At 46.3% G+C, this 24231-nt stretch overlaps 1 protein-coding gene across 2 annotated transcripts in view; it reads right to left on the bottom strand.

The window, feature by feature from the left end:
- Positions 1-242: 242 nt before the first annotated feature.
- The window catches only part of LOC142011559 (uncharacterized), a 67543-nt gene continuing 43554 nt past the window's right edge, over positions 243-24231 (bottom strand). The window contains exon 2 of one of the 2 annotated variants that reach the window (XR_012645118.1): positions 243-4601. Coding sequence is in view for 1 of the 2 variants with exons in the window: in XM_074991267.1 (XP_074847368.1) it covers positions 22902-23410 (509 nt within the window). In the remaining variant the exon portion in view is untranslated. Of the gene's footprint in view, positions 4602-22791; positions 23411-24231 lie in introns of those variants that run through there. The other variant, XM_074991267.1, reaches the window with a different exon arrangement.

Below are 24231 nucleotides of genomic sequence, written 5' to 3'. Positions count from 1 at the left end.
AGTGGTGGTGGTGGGCATGGTATTGACACCTGGTGCTGAAAGAGACAATCTTTCTCTAGTAGGGTGAAATATTGTTGCTGCAATGTTGTGAAGGCTCTTAAGCTGTTATATCGGCTCAGTGCTTTTGACCTTGAATCTCTAGCATTACTAGAGAACACAGCCTGATAATTCAGCAGCTCTCAATGTTACTCATAGAGCAAGACCAGAGACACAGTTTGGTAACAAAAATGCATGGCCAGCTTTATTCTCTCAAGGTGCAGCCCTAATGGTTCACACACACACATTAACACATGCCCTATGACAACGAGCAACTTAATCTGAAATCTCTACCATTTCTTCAGCCACACAAGGGCTTATGATGAGCTACCCTTATATTAATACAGTAAGACAGAAAACTGGGATACATAACATGCATATCACCATATGTGTTTCATGACATCTATTTGTTACCTCCACTTGTTCTCAGACAACATTTCTAGTCATTGTTCTGTCAAACCATCTTATCTTGTGGTAGGTTGGTGTGTATCTGTCCTAGCCTTCTGGGATATGTTTACATAAGTATGTAGTGCATAGTACTTTTAGGAGTACCTATGTTTTAACAACACTAGCAGCAAAATTGCCAAGTTCATGTATCAAATAGTGGACTTGTAAGCATCTGTTTCAATGAATGGCCTGACTTTGGTTCACAGCCTCTGGTACAGGCCTCAAGTACAGGCCTGGTGCTCCAGGCTCTCTCTCCTTATTGCATTGTCCAGCTTTGGTATTTTTATGGGGAACATATTTCTCATCATGCCACGAAAGCCTAATGTCTGAACTGAAAATGACACAGTGGGCTAACTAGTTTTTTGGCCATTTTGCTTCCCTCATCCAGACATTCACACCCCACGTGTCAATGGTCTTCACATTGTCTCACATGGCTTGTGGAAAGTTACCTTCAGGAAATGGCTCTCAGTCCCATATAATGGGTCTTGGAACATTAGGTCTGGGACTTTAGTTGAGAGGTGTAGTCGTAGAGGTGTTTTGAAATACGGGGGTAAGGGCTGTTATGGTGTGCTACACAGAACTATGTATATGGGGACTAAAACCAGAATTTAGAATAGTGATATCACATATGAGGTTTTCATATACACATTTTTTTTGTAATTACTTGCTGTAGTAGAGAGAGAGAGAGACCCCAGAGTAAGACTTAAGACCTGAACCAAAGTCAGCAAAAGCCAGGGTATGAGCAAAAAGCAGCTCATCATAAAGCAGATGCTTGCAAGATCAGTGTCTGATACATGAACTTGGCAAAAACATGGTTAGCACTGTTAAAACACAGGCACTCCTAAGATGTACCAGTACTGAGTATTCATGTAAACACTTCTAGAAGGCTAGCACAGGTACAACCCACACATAGTAAAGTATAGACACAGACACTGAGTAAAACAAGGATAGGAGGGCAAGATAAGGGAAGAGGGTGTTTTGCTCAACCTAGCAGGTATAAGAGGTAGAGTTGGAAACGAATGTCAGAAGCGTAAAATGTTACTTGTTTGTATCATTGTATACAAAGAGAAGTCATAGGAGGAACACTTTTGTGCAGACAAAGAGGAACCAGAAAGTCCCTGAGCTGACTGAGCAAGCAGCTGCTGTCTGAGCTGGTCCACTGTGATGGGTATGCATGTTAGTGAACCTGAAGCTCCTATGGGGCACTAGTACTATGCTTCATTGACAGTCAGTCTGACTGAGCGCCTTCACCATAGAACTGAGTCTGTGGTGCTTCTGAGTAGAACTATCCAGGTCTGCTAAACCTACAGTTACTAGACATTCAGTTTGTGACTAGAAAGCGTGGTGGAAAAGGGAACCTGGCACCTGCTGCTGCTAGTTCCACCTCTGGTGGGGTAGTGGCCACTCAGCAGTGCTAGCTGGACATTGCCATGGTTCCCCTTTCCACCAGACTGCCTCACACCTGTTCCATTGGATTATCCTAAATTATTGTGGCCACACACTGGAGTTGTGCTGTCAAGAATATCCCTGACATAAAAAGTACGTGCAGCCCTCTTTAGATTTGCATTGCCCTGCAACAGTAGTTGACAGAGATTTAGTTATTTCATATAGATGCTGTCTTCCAGATAACTTACTGGAAGGACAGTAGCCAATTTATCATACATAGTGGTTGAACTTCAATAGCGGTTATCTAACCGTGAACAAGAGTGTTTTGAATAACGTGCCCTAGTTACAATGCACTGTCTCTGACCCCAAATTATGACTGGTACTAAATGTCTATACAAAGGCCAATTACATACCACCGTGCTACACTGAGTTGATTAGCCTCAAATGTGACGGGGAGGGGAGGCAGGAGGTGAATACAGGGTACATCATAGCTCCAAAGTTAAACAGGACCCTTCTCCTTTTATTGCATTTATTGTACATCATGTTGCATTATTTTGCAGGAATCGATCCCTGTTCAGCATGTGCTGGTCATGCACTGACTGCTATTCAGCTGTACCTTTACTTCATCTCTACATTCTTATTTCACCCCTCATTATCTAATTAATAGTGAAGAGGTCCCTCGGTGTCTTCTGGCTTATGTTAGTTGGCTCAGACATTCTACCTTCTTAGTCTACTAACCTATTCACTTTTCCTTTTAATACAAAAAGTCTGGTTTTGCCCTAATGAATTATTCCCTTCCCGAATGCTATCTTCCAAAAAATGAAGCCATCTTTCATGTGTTAATTATTCACGCCAGGTCAGGCCCCAATTTCATTGTCCTCCTGCACTCATCCGTTTTATACTACCATTTGTTTCATTTGCATTAAAGTCTTTTGTTCTGTGCCACCTTCTTCAAGTTTATTACTCACAGTGCTGGTAATCATTTGAAACTACTGTTCAAATTAAAGTCAGAGTAAAAAGAAATGGGGGGCATGCAATCCCACCTCCTTTGGTACAGGCTGTCATGCCTCCATTTGAGGAAAGGGGTGAGTGGGACATGGCAGAGGAGGGGAGGGGAGGGTTCCCTTTTCCACCAGATTTTGCCTAAAGCCTGTTCCCTTGGATTAGCCTGAATTATTGTGGCCACACACTGGAGCTGAGATGTCAAGAATATCCGACATAAAAAGCATGTGCAGTGCTCTTTAGATTTGCATTGCCCTGTATGTTTCTTCTGCCTGAATAATATCATCCCCAACTGCTTGTTGCACAGCTATTGGACAAATGAGCAGTGTTAAAGGACAAGAAGTGTGCAGGTGTAGGGTCATCTGGGATTCTCATTTGGTGACTCCTGTCACTTTCTCCTTTACCTGTAAACTTAGCCATAGGACAAGGGTCCCAATCTGAGTCAGAAAGGTGAGATCGAGACAAAATCCACCCAGGAGCCCCGGCATGGTGGTGTTCCCATTGGAAATGTGGCATCCCAGAGAATATACTGTGTATCTGAGCTGTAACACCTTCAGTCTCTTTAATGATTAGTTGGGTCCAACCTTCCTTGCTTGTGCTCAGTTTCATTTAAACTGTGCACAAGCAGAACCATTTGTGTTTGGTTCAGTTACTACAGGCGGTGTTTATTTAATCTCCTCTTGTGTTCTCATCTTCACTCTGAGATCATGCTATTTATAGGCCCAGTATGCATTATACACACACCAGTAACGGTACCAATGCTTGAGGATTTTCTGTCCATCTCTAAGCATAGCAGTCATAACTTGCATCATTGAATTATTAATTTCATGTGGTGCTTAAGGTGCAGGGCCTTGTAGCCTCAAAAGCTGCAATTTTCCCTATTCCAATATCATGAATTCTTTTTTCTATTAGTACGATCCAGAGAGGTATGCCATTTGACAACTTTTATTATGCTCCGTTTTATTTCTTCTATTTCCTGCATTAAATGCATAACCACGTTGTTACTATATATGCTGAATGCAATTGCCCGAGAAATATTATTCAATGAGTCAATCACAATTGACAGATACATTCACTAACTGATTAACATGTTTTAAGATTTAATTCTTCTATCTCTTCAGAATTCCACAAAGAGATTCCGGCTCCCACACCATCCCCATCCAATATGGTCCCCCAGTGACCCTTCTGGCACTATGGGCTTTGTGGAAAATCTTTTAAAAAAACATTCTATGCGAGAGTTGTTTATTCAGGGCTGCATATTATTTATGATTTGCCATTTGCCACCAAAAGAGTTGGGTTCCATGTCCAATAGTTTTGTCTTAGAAAAAGCTCAGACTTGTTTCTGTGCCACAACATGCAGCACCTTTGAAAGGTAACTTTCTCCATGTATAGACCCATAACCCTCAACCCATACAGTTCCTCCTCCAATTGCCTGTTTTGGCCAGCAGATACCGTCCAAATGCAACCCTTGTAGCTTTCCAACATCTGTGATACTACCCAAGGGACTAAAGAAGACAGACTTTTTAGAAAGGGATATTGGTTCCATTTAGTTCCAGACTGTGGTTTGCAGATCTTTTTTTCATCCATTCTTCTGGTGCAGTTGGAGTCTGCTGTACTGCTGAAGTCTTGGGACCATAGGATCGTCACCTGGAGTGTTTCTAAACCTTGGGACCCAAATCCAGGACCTTTACATTGGGATGTAGAGCCTCCCTCCAGTCATAACTGAAAATCTATAAGACAAAAGGGGAAGAAACCATTTCTTGATGCTCCTCCTGGTCATAGCTGCAAATCTATATGACAAAAGCGGAAGAAACCATTTCTTGATGCTTCTTTTACTTGTTTTTAGAATAGTGACAGAGAGGGAGCTGTGCTAGTCTATATACTATCAAAACAAAAAGCAGTCAAGTAGCACTTTGAAGACTAGCGAAATAATTTATTAGGTGAGCTTTTGTGGGACAGACCTACTTCTTCAGGCCATAGCCAGACCAGAACAGACTCAATATTTAAGGCACAGAGAACCAAAAACAGTAAGCAAGGAGGACATATCAGAAAAAAATGATCAAGGTGAGCAAATGAGAGAGTGGAGGGGTGTCGGGGGAAGGTCAAGAATTAGATTAAGCCAAGTATGCAGAGGAGCCCCTATAGTGACTCAGAAAATTCCCGTCCCAGTTCAAACCACATCTTAATGTGCCGAATTTGAATATAAAAGACAGCTTGGCTGCTTTCCTTTGAATAGTGGTGCGAAAATTTTTTTCAGTAACACAAATACTCTTAAGTCATTAACAGAATGGCCCATTCCATTAGAATGTTGACTGACTGGTTTGTGGATCTGGAGTGTTTTGATGTCTGTTTTGTGCCCATTAATCCTTTGTCTAAGGGAGTTATAAGTCTGTCCAATATTCAAAGCATCTGGGCATTGCTGGCACATGATGGCATATATGACGCTAGTAGAGGAGCATGAGAAAGTTCCCGTGATTCTGTGAATAACCTGCTTAAGTCCAGTGATGGTATTTCCAGAGAAGATATGTGGACAAAGCTGGCAGAGGGCTTTGTTGCAAGGAAAGGTTCCAGGACTGTCACTTATGTTATACAGGAGGTCAGACTAGATGCTCACAATTGTGCCAAAGTCAGGAGAAGGTTCCCCATCATAAGGTGGGGACGTTGTCTGTAGGAGAGAACAGGCCTGTCACCTAGGGCCTTCTGGAGTGCTGAAATATACTAAACTAGCACTTTTACCTGGTGTTGCTCACATCTTTAGCTCAATTAAGTACCAAGACAATCAGCTGTTGAAAAGCTAAAAGAACTGTAGAAGTGGAGCAAGAAAATTTTTATTTGCAGTTCTCATTGGCTGTCTATAATTGCACTTAAAAGACAAAAGATGTGGGATCTAACTGGTTAGGTTGTAGGTCTTTAATAATTTGTTGCAGTGGTTTGAGTTGGGAGCTGTAGGTGATGACCAGTGGTGTTCTGTTCTTGGCTTTTTTGGGCCGATCTTGGAGTAGCTGGTCTCTGGGTATTCGTCTGGCTCTGTCCATTTGTTTTTTGACTTCTCCTGGTAGGTAATTCAGGTTTATGAATATTTGGTAAAGATCTTGTAGTTTTTGGTCTCTGTCAGTTGGATCAGAGCAAATGTGATTGTATCTAAGAGCTTGACTGTAAACAATGGATCTAGTTATGTGTGCAGGATGGAAGCTAGAAGGGTGCAGGTAAGTATCGCGATCAGTAGGTTTTCGGTACACTATCTAAGGGACTTCTAACTCCCTTAGACAAAGGGTTAATGGGCACAAAACAGACATCAAAACACTCCAGATACACAAACCAGTTCGTCAACATTTTAATGGAATGGGCCATTCTGTTAATGACTTAAGAGTATTCATGTTAGTGAAAAAATATTTTCACACTGCTATTCAAAGGGAAGCAGCCAAGCTGTCTTTTATATTCAAATTCGGCACATTAACATGTGGTTTGAACTGGGATGGAAATTTTCTGAGTCACTATAGGGGCTTGTCTGCACACTTGGCTTAATCGAATTCTTGACCTTTCCCTGCACCCCTCCACTCTCTGATTTGCTCACCTTGATCATTTTTAACTTATTTGTCCTCCTTGCTTAATGTTTTTGGTTCTCTGTGCCTTAAATATTGAGTCTGTTCTGGTCTGGCTATGGTCTGAAGAAGTGGGTCTGTCTCACAAAAGCTCACCTAATAAATTATTTTGCTAGTCTTTAAAGTGCTACTTGACTGCTTTTTGTTTTTACTTGCTTTTGTGAGCTTTGAGTTGGCTCCCCTGTACAGAATTCTGCCCTTTACTTCTCAGGCCTCGATGATCCAAAACTAAGCACACCTTACCTTTAGGAAAGGCTAGTAGGGATCTTGATCATGGATCATGACTTTAGATCCCACTTGATGTTCGGTTAGGTCTTGCTAGGCATCAAACCACACTCGATCTTTGTATTTCTGCCCCACTGGTTGACACACTCTCCTTTCCATGGCCTTATTAAAAGTGGTCTCTCTCCACTCAGTCTAAACCACTTGAGTTACTCCAGTAACTCCCTGAATTTCCCTTGCTTTTCCTGTCTGACAAGCAACCTGCCAGAGTTATTGCTACCCTCCTGACTAGTGACATCTCCTATAGACTCATTACAATGGTTTTCAATATCCCCAGCCATCCTGCAAAAGGGACACTACCAGAGTTTCCTGTAAGCTGGGCTTTTGGGTGGCCGCCATGGAGAGATTCAGGTGCCACACAGCTGGCTAACAGAGTGCCCACACTGCCTGCAGCCAGCAGCACGTGTTTCTATTGGCAGCACAAATCTGCACATCCCTGAGTGCATACAACAACATTTATTTTGCCCAAGGATGGAAAAAATTAGAGGCAACACTGGACACTATATAGGACAGCTCTGATGTGGGGGTCTGGAAGCCCTCACAGTGGTGATTATTGGGTGGCCACCTGAACAGCTTTTAATCTTAGCACTTCTTCCTTTAGTTTTTCTTTCCTGAGTTGCCAAAATGGCATCCCTGGTCTTTCGTGTTCCTGGTCACTCCTAATGTACACTGATAACTGTTTTACCAATATAGTGAAGGTATTGTTAGCTATGTCTCCCTCCCATGCGCTTACTTTTCCTGTTTTAACAGGCACAGGTCTAGGTCTCAGTTCAGGTTTTGGCCTGCAGATACCATCCAAACTTGCCCGAACAGTCCTAAGGGCTACTTGGGGGCTACTTGATTCAGCTCATTCCATGTGTCCTCATCCCATCTTTTCATTTTCCTAGGGCCTCCTTTGTCCATTTCTGTCCTACCCCTCAAGCACAGTGTAGCCGTGTCTACACGTGCACGCTACTTCGAAGTAGCGGCACTAACTTCGAAATAGCTCCCGTCATGGCTACACGTGTTGGGCGCTATTTCAATGTTAACATCGACGTTAGGCGGCGAGACGTCGAAGTTGCTAACCCCATGAGGGGATGGGAATAGCGCCCTACTTCGACGTTCAACGTTGAAGTAGGGAACGTGTAGTCGTTGCGCGTCTCGCAACATCGAAATTGCGGGGTCCTCCGTGGCGGCCATCAGCTGAGGGGTTGAGAGACGCTCTCTCTCCAGCCCCTGTGGGGATCTATGGTCACCGTGTGCAGCAGCCCTTAGCCCAGGGCTTCTGGCTGCTGCTGCTGCAGCTGGGGGTCTGTGCTGCATGCACAGGGTCTGCAACCAGTTGTGGGCTCTGTGGATCTTGTGCTGTTTAGTGCAAGTGTGTCTGGGAGGGGCCCTTTAAGGGAGCGGCTTGCTGTTGAGTCCGCCCTGTGACCCTGTCTGCAGCTGTGCCTGGCACCCTTATTTCGATGTGTGCTACTTTGGCATGTAGACGTTCCCTTGCTGCACCTATTTCGATGTGGTGCTGCGCAACGTCGATGTTGAACATCGATGTTGCCAGCCCTGGAGGACGTGTAGACGTTAGTCATCGAAATACCTATTTCGATGTCGCATCGAAATAGTCTACTTCGATGCAGGCTTCACGTGTAGACGTAGCTCCTATGTACCGGAGGACTGTTGCTGCCCAATAAGATTTATAATGGGGGATGGCTTCTTTCTTTTTTGCCTACTCTCTACAGCTGTTTCCAATTTTCTCTTCTGTCTCTGTGCTTTCCAGTGCTTTGTTGTTTCTTCTAACATGTCTTTGTTTCAGTTACTTGCTTTGCCAAGTTCATGGTTTATGGTCTAGGACATCTCACTGCTATGGCCAGTAACTGCAATATTCCACATTTATTATTATTTTTTGAAGACTTGATCTCTGTCATCACTTTACCTTTCTCCACTATCCTTTTTGACCTCATATAGACCTCCTTTGTTGGCTACCCAGCGCATCCAGACCGCATCAGACTCTGTGGAGAGGGGATTAGGAAGTTTCCTAGCTCAGAGTTTTCTGGCATCCTAGGCTGCTTATCATTTATTGAATGATTGGTCTAGGTCACCAGTGTAGAATGGTGGAAAGTTGTTGTTGCAGTGCTAACAAAGCCGGTAAGGCTAAGCTGTTACAGCTGCTCAGTGCTTCCGTCCGTGGTGCTCCAGAGGTATCAGCACGATCAGAGAATACACCCTATTACTTCAGCAGACTTTGCTCTTACTCATAGAGAAAGTCCAGAGGCACACTTTGGTAACAAAGGCTCTTAGCCGAGTCTACTTCCCTCAAGGTACAGCTCTATTGACTCACACAACTTGCCTAAGTACATTAACATGGCAGTGCCACATGGCAAGAAGCCATGTTTGTGGTGGGAGTCTCTGCTGTCCTTTCCACCTCACAAAGGATTAGGGGGAGGTACCCTCATAATTATAGACTGAGACAAACAACCAGAATAAACAACTTTTGTATTTCGTGACATTTGTTTGTTACTTTTTCTTGTTCCGGATAGCTCATATGCAGCATCTCTATTCATTGTTCTCTCAAGCCATCTGAACTTGTGCTAGATTTGGGGTAGATCTATACTAGCCTTCTGGGATATGTTTAGAAATATATCTAGTGCCTCCTTCTTAGGATTTTCCTTTTAGCAATGCTGGCTGGAACTTTGCCAAGTTTACAGAGTGGCCCCATACGTGGACCTTGCACAAATGATCTGACTTTGGTTCACAGCCTCTGATTCAGGCATCTGGTCTTGCAGTTGGGGTTCCAGACTCTCCCTCTCTCTCCTTCCTCCCCCCCTATACTTCTGAATCACACACAGGCCTTCCTCAGGTTTGGGAAACGTACTCGCAGCCTCACAGCTAAATGCAAGGCAGAAGAGATTGTTTATCATAAATAGTTCACTTATATATTAAGGACTATTCAAGGCAGATTGGCCTGCTATGAAACCCACACAACACTTTGAAAAGATGAGTCTGGGAGCTTAAATTCATAACTTGTAGATTTATAGCTTATCACAACAATCTGTAACCAACTCTTTCCCTTGTATTGTCCTATGATTGAAGGGCTATTAACAGGTTGTTCCTTAGAATACATGGTAACAACATATGCTAAACAATCTGTTCCACCTTGCATTTAGCTGTGCCACTCGGTGAACCTTTCCCAGATCTGAAGAATAGTGCTGTGTGGCTAGAAGTTTGTCTCCCCCACCAACAAAAGTTGGTCCAATAAAAGACACTATTTTACTTGCCTTGTCTCTGTGACTTCATGATAAGTAAGTCTGTCAGAGCATTTTTGGAATCCGGCCTTGTTACTGAACTGGTGAAACCTAATTACAGAACATACAACCAGTTTTGTGTTTCTGCCCTGCTTTCTGACTGTGCCCTAACACTGGCATTCAGTCATGAGCCACTTCAGACAGCGTGACATGAGGGAGAGGGAATCGGGAATTTTCATGCTGGCTCCACTACCAGACTAGTTTACCCAGACAAGTCACTTAACTCTTCTGGTTCATTTTCTCCATCTGGAAAACAGTGCTATTTAACTGTTTTATAAGGGTCTAGTGAGGACTGATTTATTATTTAATGTGTGTAAAAAAACCCTATAAAAGTACTAAGGATTATTATTAAGCCAGAAGGGTGAGTCAGTGCCCTATTTCCTATCTGAGATTGCCTTCAGGATATTGATGTTTTTGGCAGATTACAGAAAATGAATTCCTGCCTCACATTGTGCCCATACTCCAGCGCCACTAAAAAACAGTTTGTTAGAGTTGTCTTGACTAAAGGCTTATGATTATAGGAAGAAGATGCACAGATTCATAAAGTTAGTAAACCTATTGGGCCTTCCCAGGCTGTGCTATTAGACTTTCTGGGAAACAGACAGTTGGGCTCATACCATATTGGAAGGATGATCCAGGGTCAGAGGTCTAGCCCAGCACTTCAGAGACTGCCAGCTTTCCTACAGACTTTCTGTGCAACCTTGGACAAGTCAGTTTTCTGCCCATGAGATGGGGGGGAAAATATTTCCCTACCACACCATGGTGCTATGCAGGTATTCAAAAACTATGGTAATGAGAACTATTAAGTATCTAAGATATCTCTGACAGATTATGTTCACCAAGCCTCTGATTCAAGCAAGCCTCCTTATGCAACAAAGCACTTAAGCATGTATTTAAGTCCCATTGAAATCTACAGGGCTTAAGTGCTTTGCTGACTAATACAGAAATCACACGTGATAAAGTGCAGCACTGGTGTCGACACTTGGGAGAACCTTGCCCAAGACCACCCCCAATGGAGAGCAGTAATCCATAAGGGGTGGCACAATTTGAGAGGTCCCTTTACAATGCAGAAAGGAGAGGCAAAGAAGAAGAAAAGAGTGGCAAATACTGCTTTGCACCCCTCCAACAGCTACCAACACCTGTCTCTTCTGTGATAAGACCTGAGGCTCCAGAATCAGGCTGATCAGCCATCAATGGACTCACAAATAGGAGGGTGACATGAAGATGTCCTACTCCTTATCGAGTGACCACCAAGACATGTTTTCTGGACCTGGGCTCGCAGCAGGGCTTGATTGTAGCTTCTATTATTTCTTCATAATTCAAAATGATCTGGATAAATTGGAGAAATGGTGTGAGGTAAACAGGACTAAGTTTAATAAGGACAAATGCAAAGTGCTCCAATTGGGAAGGAACAATCAGTTTCACGCATACAAAATGGGGAGAGACTGTCTAGGAATGACAGCAGAAAGGGATCTAGGGGTTATAGTGGACCACAAGCTAAATATGAGTCAACAGTGTGATGCTGTTGCAAAAAAAGCAAACATAATTCTGGGATTCATTAACAGGTGTGTTGTGAACAAGACACGAGAAGTCATTCTTCCACTCTACTCTGCACTGGTTAGGCCTCAGCTGGAGTATTGTGTCCACTTCTGGGCACTGCAATTCAAGAAAGATGTGGAGAAATTAGAGAGGGTCCCGAAAAGAGCAACAGGAATGATTAAAGGTCTAGAGAATGGGACCTGTGAAGAAAGGCTGAAGGAACTGGGCTTGTTTAGTTTGGAAAAGAGAAGATTGAGGGAGACATGATAGTGGTTTTCAGGTATCTAAAAGGGTGTCATAAGGAGGAGGGAGAAAACTTGTTCTTTTTGGCCTCTGAGGATAGAACCAGACACAATGGACTTAAACTGCAGCAAGGGAGGTTTAGGTTGGACATTAGGAAAAAGTTCCTAACTGTCAGGGTGGTCAAACAGTGGAATAAATTGCCAAGGGAGGTTGTGGAATCTCCATCTCTGGAGATATTTAAGAACAGGTTAGATAGATGTCGATCAGCGATAGTTTAGACAGTACTTGGTCCTGCCATTGGGGCAGGGGGCTGGACTCGATGGCCTCTCGAGGTCCCTTCCAGTCCTAGTATTCTATGATTCTATGATTCATTATTCACAGGCTTCCCTCATTCTCCCATACTCTCTGACAGTATGTCATTTCCCAGGGTAATGCTTTCTAATGGCCCAGTCCTGATCAGATTAAAAGCGATGGGTTTTTTGCTAGTGACTTAACAGAGATTTGGATCATATAAACTTTTCAGAAGGTAGAACAGAGGTGTTATTCTAAACCAAGGAATAATTTACTACAGATTGAACCTCTCTTATCTGGCACCCTCAGGCTTGATCGGTGCTAGCTGAGAGAATTTGCTGGACTACGGGAGGTCAATATTGTCTAGCAGCACTACCAACACTTTCACTGCTTACAGGGCTCTTAGAAGATATTTAGGGGTAAATTACAGCTAAACAACAGCACAGAACACTGAGAGCCAGGACTGGTGACTAGAAACTAAGTTTATGGAACCACAAGAAACTTGGCCACACCGATGATGTGGTCATCCAGTTAACTGAAATCATGCCAGATTAAGGATGTTTCCAGACAAGAGAGTTCTGGATTAGAGAGGTTTAACCTGTAGTAAAGAAATAAAGTTCATAGACTTCAGCCAAAATGTTGAAACTATGATGCCTAAGGTAGGCACCCTGGGCCAAATCTTTGAAGATATTTACAGCCTAAAAACACAAAAGAATTAAGGGACTTTGGCCCCTTTTTAAATACCTAAAAGTCAAGGGTGTTTTTGTTAGAGATGTGACACAAAAAACACCTTTATTCCTGTAACATCCATGAAAACTCTAAAATGTTATTACAATTTATGTGTAAAACAATAAAATAAAGCAGAGTGCATCTTAAATAAACATTAAACATGGATCACTACAGCATCTTCACCACTAAATTCATTCAACATCTTAGCAACCAAACCAAGTCAACCGAAAAGTATCCCAGTTACAAGTCAGTTTATAAAAGGTGTAATTGATGAGCAGCTGGAGCACAATCAATCCCTAGCTCATCATATCAATCCACCCCAGCTATTCTGTGCCAGTGAGATTTCAAACTGGCTAGTTTTGCATGATCCAGTGAAAAATTTGCCAAGCAAGCAGTCAGCTGAATGCAAGCTCCTTATCTCACTCCAAGAACACACAGGCACTTGGATAAAACCAACTCCAAACAGCTGCAAAGTTGCTACAAAAAAAAAGAAAAGAGGACTCAAACGGGGTAAATGTAGGAAGGCTTCAGAACAGTATAAAACTGTAAAACGAAACAGCTGCTTTTTTTAGGCAATGAGCAGGGTGAGCTGTAAAGACAACCATCCAGCAGATATACTCAAAAAAGAAAAAAAAAAGCTGCTGATGGTTTGTAGACATGTTCTGCAACCTGCAAAATAATCTTGTGGGAGCACCAGTTTCTGAAAGCTGACTAAAATGGTCCCAAACCAGAGACCCATGTCCCTTCTTTTCTAATAAGCACTTCAGGAACAGTACTTCTGAGTTAAGGATTAATGCATCTGTATCTGGGTTTCCACATCAAAAGTGCCCTGAAATCCCAAGGTATCTTCCTGCAGTGCACTCACTGCCTGATGCAAGGGCTGCACGGCAGCCAGGGTATACTCCTGGCAGAACAGTTAGACCTGGATCTTTCTCACATCCCTGGAGTATCTTAGAGATTCATAAAGAGAGGTGTGCTGCTGCCAATGCGCCCAAAAACAGCAGCCAGCTGAGTGAAGTTCAAGTTCTATAATAATTTGGTATTAAATCACCAATGGGAAGTGCAGGCAAGAAGAGGAAGAGACACACTGACAGAGACATAATTATGATCAGATAACTGTGTGTGAGACATGGAAGACCGAGCAAACAGATTCTAACTCATCTTTGTGGTCTATAAGTGATCTAGTCTTGCTCATGTGACTTGGTTGGGAGTAGCCTTCAGTCGAGAATACTGCCTAACAATAGAGTCAGAGAACCTCTAAACATCTAAAAGCCCAAAGGTCTGCTGGAGACAATACAGTTCCCTAGCTGACTGATGGCATGGCCACCTCATGTCCGGTCTAAACCATAATCTACAATGTAATTGAAATCCCCTTCCAGGACAATAACGATATCAGCATACCCCACTCAGCATGGCATGGGCAAGTGTCTGCTGAAAGACGACATGATCTTACCCCAGTGTAGGGGCTACATAGTAAAAAGATTAAACATAATATTGCCAGTCTGTGTTACCAGATGGAAGAACTGATCCTGCATAATCTCCTTCATAGAGAGGATCTGTGCCCCCTTCTCTCCGGGGAAAGAGGACAGCTGCCCCAAGGGTGACATTAGAGGCATGGCTCAAGAAACGTTCCACTTCCCAATCCTTCAAGCTGTTCTCCTGATTCCCAGGGTCTGTGCATCTCTTGCAAAAGGACAAAAGCAGACCATTTTCATCTGAGATATTCAAAGAATAGTGCCCATCCCAAAATCCATTATTATTTAGAGAGCCAAAATTGACAAGCACCATAGAGACCAGAAGCAGAGATCTAAGCAGCAGAAAGAAACAATGAAAAGTGGAAGTATTTTTGAACAAAATGAGTCCTGGTACAGTCTGTATATCTTAAACAATCCCCACACATGCCCTCATCTTGCTCAACAACTTTTTGAGATGGAAATGTTTCCTACAAGCAACTAAGGTAACTCCCAAGACAAGGTTAGCTGAGTGAACAATGTGCTGTAACACAGGGAAACAGGCTATTACCTCAGCTCCTCATTTCCTATCTCAAAAATCAAAAGTCATTGATCTCTTTCGTGATGTACACTCCTCCCTATCTAGCCAACCGGGACATTAGGACCCCGCTGGGAGTCAGATATCATTGATGTCCTCACCATTTACCTCAGGCACCATCAGCTCAGAAGAACACTGAGCCACTGGTGTAACATTCTGGTCATTCACAAAGGAGAAAGATTCAGTGGGAGCAGATGAGACATCTTTTTTCCCCTGACTGCCACCCCACGCTGGGACCAGCAACACCACTGCAGCATACAGGAGCAGCGAGTTGAGGAGTCGTACTACGGAAGGGCCGTATCCCACTGAGAGTCCTGGCATGGAGCTACCATCCAGCATAATGCTCTCCTCCTTCTCAGGGCACACAGCTCTATCCTCAGCCATGGGCAGCAACTTAGGGACCTCCAGAGCCTTTGCCCTTTTTGAAACAACCCTGCATAAATCCATCGTGTCGTTACGTTCTTCACCCCTCCCCATCTCTAGAACCTGTTTCTGTTTCCTTAGCAGGGAGATGTTCCTCAACCCTCAGGACCCACTTCAGTCCAGGCACAAATAACAGGGTCATAATGGAGGATTTCTCTACAGGGGCTCCTCTCTGGACAACAGCAGACCACATTAAACAAAGGAGATAGAATCTGGCAGCTGAGATGCAGGCTGTTTCCTGCTTGTACCTTGATGTTCTAGCCTCTGCCCCACTATCCTAGGGTCTCACATTCTTACCAGAGACCCCAGCTTCAGCAGTGCATAGGCAGGAACCCCTTAAACAACCAATGCCACCACATAGGAAAGATTTTTCAAAGGTCACATATGTTATAATCTGCTCCATCTATGAAATGTTTCACAACCAGGTTCCAGGGTTGTTCTGAGTTTGTTAGAACTACATACACCTTGTGTCACAACAATACACGTGGCTTACATCTGTGTTCTTCCATCTTAATGGAATCACCCTACCAGCAGGACTGACCTGTGCATAATGGGGGAGACACTAATTTTTTACTGTGAGGGAAGTGAATACATTGGAAAAAACTACTTTCACCGCAGGAATAAACAAGGGAAAAACTTATACAAAAGAGTCCTTGCTGAAGAGTCCCTCCCTGTACCACACAATTCATAAACTGCTCCTGTGCCATGAAAATCATTAGGGATTTGCTGATTCAAGATGCAGATTTTACATGCACAGACAATAATGTTACCAATACTCTGCAACACATCCTCCGCAGCACAGGATACAACAGGCACACACCAAACCTCATGCTTGAGGATCAAACTGCTAAACCCTCCAGGAACGGATTCCAAAGAGAGCCCCTCCCCTCCATTTACTAAAAAAAAGGGGCACCAACAACCCCCTAAAACAAAGGCTCAGCAAGTGTCAAAACAAAAGCAAGTCCTGCCTCTCAGAAACCCAGCTAACGCGCACAGCACATAACCTCGCCTGCCCCTCTCAAGAGAGAGACAAAGAGAAAATGTGAGCAACTGAGCAAATGACTGACTCTGTGTATCTTGGGTGGTGGCTACACCACAGAGTTCTGTTGACAGACGTTACTGTCAACAGATATCTTCCAACAGAACCTCTGTCTACACAGGACGTCCACACCTAACACAGGCTCCCCATCGATGCCCTCTGTAGACAGAAAGCGGTCAGACTGCCCAGCCCTCTGTCGACGGAACAGTCAACTGGAAGCTCTGCAAACAGGGCAGTCCAGTGAACTGGAAGCCCTCTCTGTTGACAGAGGGATCCTCAGAGCATCTACACTATTCTTGTCAACAAGGGCACTATGCTCTGTACAGTTAAGACAGAACTCTTCTGGGAAAACTGCTGTGTTCTGTCAACAGATGCTTGACAGAACACATTTGTAGTATGGACACTCCCTAGTTTTGTCAACAAAAGACCTCTTCTGTCTACAGAACTCTGTCGTGTAGACCCAGCTTTGGTGTTTAGTTCAGTCACCTGAGGCGGGGGGAGACACTATCCAGTCCTCATACTGCAATGATACTTTGATTATTTGTCCAGAGTGCAACAGCTGCAATGGGTGAGAGCGAGGGAACCCCCTATCTCACAGGCCAGTGGTTAGAGCACTCCTCAGGGGAGTGGCAGATCCCTGTTCAAATCTTTCTTCTCAAATGGAAGAGTGTCTTGAACTGTGAGGGCAGGTGCCACCACAGGCCAGGCAAGTACCCGAACCGTGGAGCTAAAAGGTACAAGGGAAGTTCACTTCCTTCCCCCAAAGGGATTTTTGCTAATGACATAAGCACCTCTAGGCAAAAAGAGTTTGCAGCTGAGAATCACAAGCAGAGATGGCACCTACCTGTACTTGAGCAAGTATCTCCAAACACAGAGCAGGGCTTCTCTCACAGTGGTATCTCTGATTGGCTAGCTGAGGCATTTCCTTGCCTAGCATGCTGGCTTTGTGCATCTCATTCCAGGGTGCTTAGTGCTTCCCATGCATTAAAAATGAGCCTAAGTTCCTAACTTAGGTGTTGCAACGTTCACTGATTTTTCTAGGAGCCTGAAAGTTAGGTGTTGTGACACTCAGCATCACAACACCTAATTAATTTTGTGTATCCCTGTTTAGGCACCTAAAGATGCAGCTATGTGTCTAGGATTTTCAAGGGACCTACATGGATGAAGCACCTAGCTCCTGCTATCAATAGGACTTAGCACTTAACTTGCTTAGTATCAGAGGGGTAGCCATGTTAGTCTGTAGGCACAAAAAAAAAAGAGTAGTTCTGTGGCACCTTAGAGACCAATATAAGTGCCCACACGTAGACTCAAACTTGGGATCTCAGTGCAGGCACCTCTACAACTTGAGCTAAAGGCCAGCTGGCTCTCAGCTAAAGCTGTAGACGACACATTCTTCTTCTGTGAAGTGGTCTAGGTACCACTATATGGGACAGTGAAACATAGATGTGTGGGTTACACTAACATATTTTCTGGTGCATGAGCTCCTGTGGGTAAAGACCCACTTTGTCAGATGCGTTTGACAAAGTGGGTCGTTGTCTATAAAAGCTTATGCACCAAAAAAAGGCTGTCAGTCAGTCTATAAGGTGCCACAGAACTTATTAACCTGCTTATGTGCTTTTGAAAATTACACTAGGTCCCTGTGTTCATCCTTAGACACATAAATGCCTTTTAAAATCTGGCCCTTGGCTCCATATTTAGGCTACTGAGTAAAAGTGAACTGCTCTTCAGGGCTGAGTATCTGCAGCTTCCACTGAGTTCTTGAGGGGGCCCATGTTTGAAATGGCAAAAGTGACCATCCATCCCGTTTTTACTGGGACAGTCTTTTATTTAAGGTGTCTCACAGGCGTCCCAACTTTTTTAAAGAAAATAGGCAAATTGCCCCACATTTTGTGGGGCTCCTGTCTTGGTGGGGCAGTCTCTCCTTCCAGGGAACTCCTCCACAGGGTGGCTTCCCTGTTCCTTGGAGCTCTACACCTTGTGGCAGCAGCTTCTCACAGTGTGGCCCCCTCTGCTGCCAAACTCCACAATGGAGTGGCTACATATAGGGGAGGCAGTGCCTGCGGCCAGGGAACCCCTCCAGATGTCAGCTGCCTCACTCCCTGGTCGCCTGTGCCTGCTCCTGGCATGAGGCTTTGGAGCATCCCACACCAGGGGGTTCTGGAGGCCCCATCCTACACTCCCCTTCATCACTGGTGCTTCTCCATTAAAGGCTACAGAGCCCCCATCCCTAGTGCCTCACCCTGAGCAGCAGCCCCCATCACCATGGAGCCCTGATGTGACAACAGTCCCGCTCCCATCCCTAGAGGCTGGTGTCCCATATTTGCCATAGGGCAATGTGGTCACCTTCCTACGGTCCTTTATCCCTTCGTGCACAATGAATAGTCAGGTTCAATAAAAAACAAACCAAAAAAACCTAACAAAAAAAACCCCTATGAAACCAGATGTTTCAGCATCTGATTAGCATTTCTGTTTTTGAAAGATCTAAAGTTAAATGGTCCATGAAGGTCCATGTTCTTAGGGAATTAGGATGACAATGACCTTTTGAATTACTTGCCAGATTTGAACAACATGAACACACAACTTTGCCTCGCCTGTCTCTCTACTCCCATTTCCTCCCACTCGCTCTCTGCTCAGCTTTTAGTCCTCTCTTCCAACCACTCCCTTTCATTTCTTTTTCCCACTTTCAGCTTTGAACCTTCTTTCAGCCCACCCCTTTCGCTCGGGATAGCTGTCCACTCCTTGTGTATCAAGTGACCTCCCACTCCCACCTGATAATCTCCTCATTAAGCTCACTGCAATGCTTTTTGTCATTGCTTTCCATGTTTCCAGTATGCTCTCACCCTCTCAGGATTGGCCAGAGGTCTGTTGTGTTTTATGTTGAGCTAATGACTTGCCTATACTGTGAGCATGATGGAGCAATGGCTATGCCGCAATAGTGGTCTAATGCAGATAATTCCTACAGCGATGGAAGGGACATTTCCATCACTGTAGATAATCCACAAGCCTGAGTGATGGTCACTGGGTAATTGGAAGCATTATTTCTTCAACTAGCCACATGTACTAAGTTGGCAGAGCTACGGTGCTCAGAGGGGTGAGAATTTTTCACCACTGTAATTATGTCAATCTGAATTTTAAGTGTAGCCCAAGCCTGAATAAAGAACTTGTCCCACAAGCCTTAACCATGCATTGAAGTTCATAGGAACTCAGCAAGTGGCCTCCTTACAGGATCAGCCCTGAGACTGTTACCTTGTTAGGACAAAGATTTGTCCTTTTTGGATATACAAAGGATGTGCATGTTCCCCACCCCGATAGGTCATGCTGTATACGTGAAGGGATAGTGTTCTTTGTTTCAGAATCATGTTTTCACCACCCATGTGTGTCCCATTTTGTTGGGCAGCAAGATCTTCCAAGTTCCGAAGTAAGATGCATTACAATGCAATCAGTATGGTTCCCAGTGGCTTTTCTACATATCAAGTTATTCTCTAATCGCTGTTCCTGACTAACCATTCTTGATTAACTCCATGTGTGGATGCTTTTATTCTGGAACAAATCAAGAATATTTAATAGTTAATAGCTTCAAATTCACACCCTGTTTTATTCCAAATTAACTTTCATGTGTAGACAACTATCAAATTATATAGATGTTAAATTTTTGATCCATTGATACTTATATTCACTGTAATCAGAACATGAATTAAGGAAGTAGTAAGTGGTGATTTCTACTCTCTCTGTGAATTTTATTGCTACCTTATCCTCTCAAACCATCCTCTACGTTGTCTGTTTTATCCATGTATTGGCCGTGTCTACATGAGACCAAAATTTTGAAATGGCCATGCAAATGGCCATTTTGAAGTTTACTAATGAAGCGCTGAAATGCATATTCAGCGCCTCATTAGCATACGGGCGGCCGCAGCACTTCGAAATTGACGCGGCTCGCCGCCACACGGCTCATCCACACGGGGCTCCTTTTCAAAAGGACCCTGCCTACTTCGAAGTCCCCTTATTCCTATGAGCAGATAGGAATCCTATGAGCCTGCATGCTAATGAGGCACTGAATATGTATTTCAGCGCTTCGTTAGTAAACTTCGAAATGGCCATTTGCATGGCCATTTCGAAGTTTTGGGCTAGTGTAGATGTAGCCATTGTGTCCTATTTGACATTTGAATTGTGGGCTGTCTCTAGTGGACTCTGTTCTTTTTTTTAAGGTTCCTAACACAATGTGGCCCTGATCTTTATTTGATGGGATCTTAGGCACTATTGTGATATTTACCATTATTATTACTATTAATTATTATCAGAGAGGTAGCCGACTTAATCTGTATCTTCAAAAATAAGAAATCCTGTGGCACCTTACAGACTAATAGATCATTTGGAACATAAGCTTTCATGGGCAAAGACCTGCTTCATCAGATGCATGCCACAGGACTTCTTATTTATTACTAAATAATGATAAATCATCCTGTGTATAAATCTTGCAAGTTGTGAGGAACTGACTGAGGATACTAGGAATGCTTTTTCCCAGGCCAGCTGAATTTACAATGTGGCTTTATAATGAATAGCTTGGCAGGGGAACTTAATTATTTTTTCCCAAGAGAATTACAAAGCTTTTGAACAAAAGGAAAGCAGTAGATAGATAGATATTTTCCCTCCAGCCTCCATCATCCCTTTGGACACCAAAAATACGAAGGGGAGGTGGTGAGAAACAATGTGAGAAATGCAAGAATGAAGCAAAGCAAATATGTCATTAAAACTAAGAAACAGGAGACATAAGGACCAGTGGGAGGAGAATGAGGCAAAAACTGTCTCTGGCCTAATGCCTTCCAAGTCAAGGCACTCACACCCTGTGAAAGCAGCATGGACCCCCAGCAGCAGCAGTAGCAGACAGAGGCCCACACACCCGCCCCTGGAGCAGTGGCCGCCCTGCTCGGTGCCATGGAGGAGGCAGCTCAGCATCTTCTACTAGAAGATGAGCTGTCCTCAGGGGATGAAGAAGATGCCGCAGACCATGCAGGCCTCCCAGCCTCCCTCTGCTGGACACACCGCCGGCTATAGAGGTACCCCACTAGCACGGACTGGTGGGAGCGGCTGGTGATTGGCGAATGGGACAACGACTGCTGGCTCCGGAATTTCCGGATGAGCCGGCAGACATTCCTCGAGCTCTGCCAGTGGCTCACCCCTGCCTTGCGGCACCAGGACACCCCCATGCGAAGTGCCCTCACCATCGAGAAATGGGTCGGCATCGCTGTCTGGAAGCTGGCCACTCCAGACAGCTACCGATCCGTAGGGCAGCAGTTCGGTGTAGGCAAGGCCACCATTGGGGCTGTTGTCATGGAGGTAAGGGGACCCCAAGGGCAGGGGGAGAGACCGGGGGAGGGGGAGCCTGGGGGGAGGGGGACCCCGGGGGGGAGCCCGGGGGAGGGGGAGCCCAGGGGGAGGGCCAGACACACGCTGCACATTCCTCATGGGTGCTCTCATGTCCTTCCCCTTCAGGTAGTCTGCACAATGAACTCCCTGCTCCTCCACCGGCTCATGCGGCTTGGGGACACGGATGCGGCCGTCGTGGGGTTTGCCAACATGGGGTTCCCTAATTGCTTCGGGGCTCTGGATGGGACCCACATCCCCATCCGTGCCCTGGAGCACAGTGGAGGATGCTTCCTGAATAGGAAGGGCTACCATTCAGTGGTCCTCCAGGCCATGGTGGACAGCCAGGGCCGCTTCTCGGACATATATGTTGGCTGGTCTGGCAGCACCCATGATGCCCGGGTGTTTAGGAACTCGGGCCTGTGCTGCCGGCTGGAGGCGGGGACCTACATCCCCCAGCGGGAGATCCCTCTGGGGGACACCACCGTGCCCCTCTGCCTCGTCGCAGATGCGGCGTACCCCCTCCGGTCCTGGCTCATGCGCCCCTACATGGGCCACCTCAGTGCCACCCAGGAGCAGTTCAACACCCACTTGAACCATGGACGCCAGGTGGTTGAGCGGACTTTCGGCCGCCTCAAAGGCCGCTGGAGGTGTCTCCTCACCCGCAATGGACGCAGGGCTCCTCAAAATCCCCCAGGTTGTGGGCACGTGCTACCCACTCCACAACCTGGTTGAAAACAAGGGGGAGGCATTTGTGCAGGGCTGGGCTGTGGAGGCTGGCAGGGCCGACGCCCAGCCACCCGCTGCCCCCAGTCACCATGTCGACCCTGAGGGGACCTGGGTCCGGGAGGCCCTGCGGGCCCATTTTGAGCAGGCTGCGGGGTGAACGCCGGCACAGCCAGCTGGTGAGCCACCCACTGCCCCCCACATCCCCCACAACACTACCTGCCCCCACGCCCACACCACTGAGCACCGAAGAGCACACACCCACACGTTTGTTTTGTTGTAAATAAACCAAACCTTCTTGAAAACAAAATGATGAACTTTTACATTAATGGGGAACTATGTACATTGGGCGGGGGGACAGCTACTAAAGTGGGGGTGGGAGAAGGCAACTATGTACAATTAACAGGGGGAGGAAATATGTACAAAGGAGAACCTGGGGGGCCCAGTCCTTGGCCTCCTTCGCCTCTACTGTCCAGCTCCTGGTGTGGGGGGGCATGACCCACATCTGGGCTGGAGGCCCTGTCGAGGCTGGGTGGGGGCCGGAAGAACCGGCAGATATGGCTGGGCTGGTTCCTGAGGCCCACTGTCCCCCTGCACAGCAGGTTCCAGGACAGGTGGAGGGCGGCTCGGAGGGATGGCGGCCGGAACAGCAGGGGGTGCCATGCGCTCAGCAATCCGCTCGAATGTCCTCATGAAGGACCCCCAAGCCTCCTGGTGCCAGGCCAGTGCTCGCTCCTGCAAGTGGAGCCGGCGCTCCCCTACGTGCAAGCGGTGCTCCGAAACCTCCACTTGACACCAGAGGTTGGCGAGGAGCTGGGGGTCAGCGGACGCCCGTGGATGGCTCCGGCAGTGTCGGGCTTGTCCTGGGGCCGGTCCCTGCTCTGCCGCTGGGCTGCCCCGATGCGATGGCCCCGGTGGGCTGTCTGGCACAACAGATACAGCGCCTGTGCTGTCGAGGCCCTCCAACGATGCAACTGCAGAACAGAGGGGGGAAGAGCGGAGACAACCGTTAGTCTGGGCCCTGACCCGTGGCCCATGTCCCCCTGCCCCTCTGCTGCTAGTTCCCTATTCCCTGTCCCCCAGGGATGCTGATGATGGGTGTGGTATCCCCCCTGGGGGGACCCTCTGAGGTTCTGCTCCTCCCTATCCCCAGGGATGGGGCATGTCTCTGTCCTGGGGGGCAGGTGCTGACGGGCTCTGAGAGACGTGCCACTGCTGTCCTCGGGGCCGTGGTCTGGCTGGGTGTGTGGAGGGCCCTGGTTGTCCCTTGTCCCTGCCCCTTAACCCGGGGTGTGCACCCGGGGTACATACCTGACGGTCCGCTCCCATGGTCAGGGGACACCCGTCGGGCGGACGCCCTGCTGGAGCTGCAGGAGGGGAGGTCAATGAGGAGCCTCCCATTGCTGGAGCCCTCCTACTCCTCTGCTGTCCCAGGGGTGGGCTCCTCTGAGGGCCCCTGGAGTGCAGGGCTGGCCTCTGGGCTGGACTCCGGCTCCGGGGCCTGCTGGGGCTCATCAGCCAAGGTGTCAAGGGTGGCCAGGGGGAGGTGGTGTACTGGGGGCCCAGGATCTCCCTGAGCTCCGTGTAAAAGGGGCAAGCGGTGGGGGCAGCCCCAGACCGGCTGGCTGTGTCCCGGGCCCGGGCGTAACCTTGCCACAGCTGCTTGACCTTACTCCTGACACGGTCAGGAGTGCGGACAGGGTGACCCCTGGCAGCCAGGCCCTCAGCCAGCTGGGCAAATGCATCTGCATTCCACCACTTGCTCCCCATTACCTGGCACACCTCCTCCTCACCC

The sequence above is a fragment of the Carettochelys insculpta genome, chromosome 3 (assembly GCF_033958435.1).
Source record: "Carettochelys insculpta isolate YL-2023 chromosome 3, ASM3395843v1, whole genome shotgun sequence".
In the NCBI taxonomy this organism is placed as follows: domain Eukaryota; kingdom Metazoa; phylum Chordata; order Testudines; family Carettochelyidae; genus Carettochelys; species Carettochelys insculpta.
Note: the sequence above shows the minus strand (reverse complement) of the source record. Positions and strands in the feature narration are given on the sequence as shown.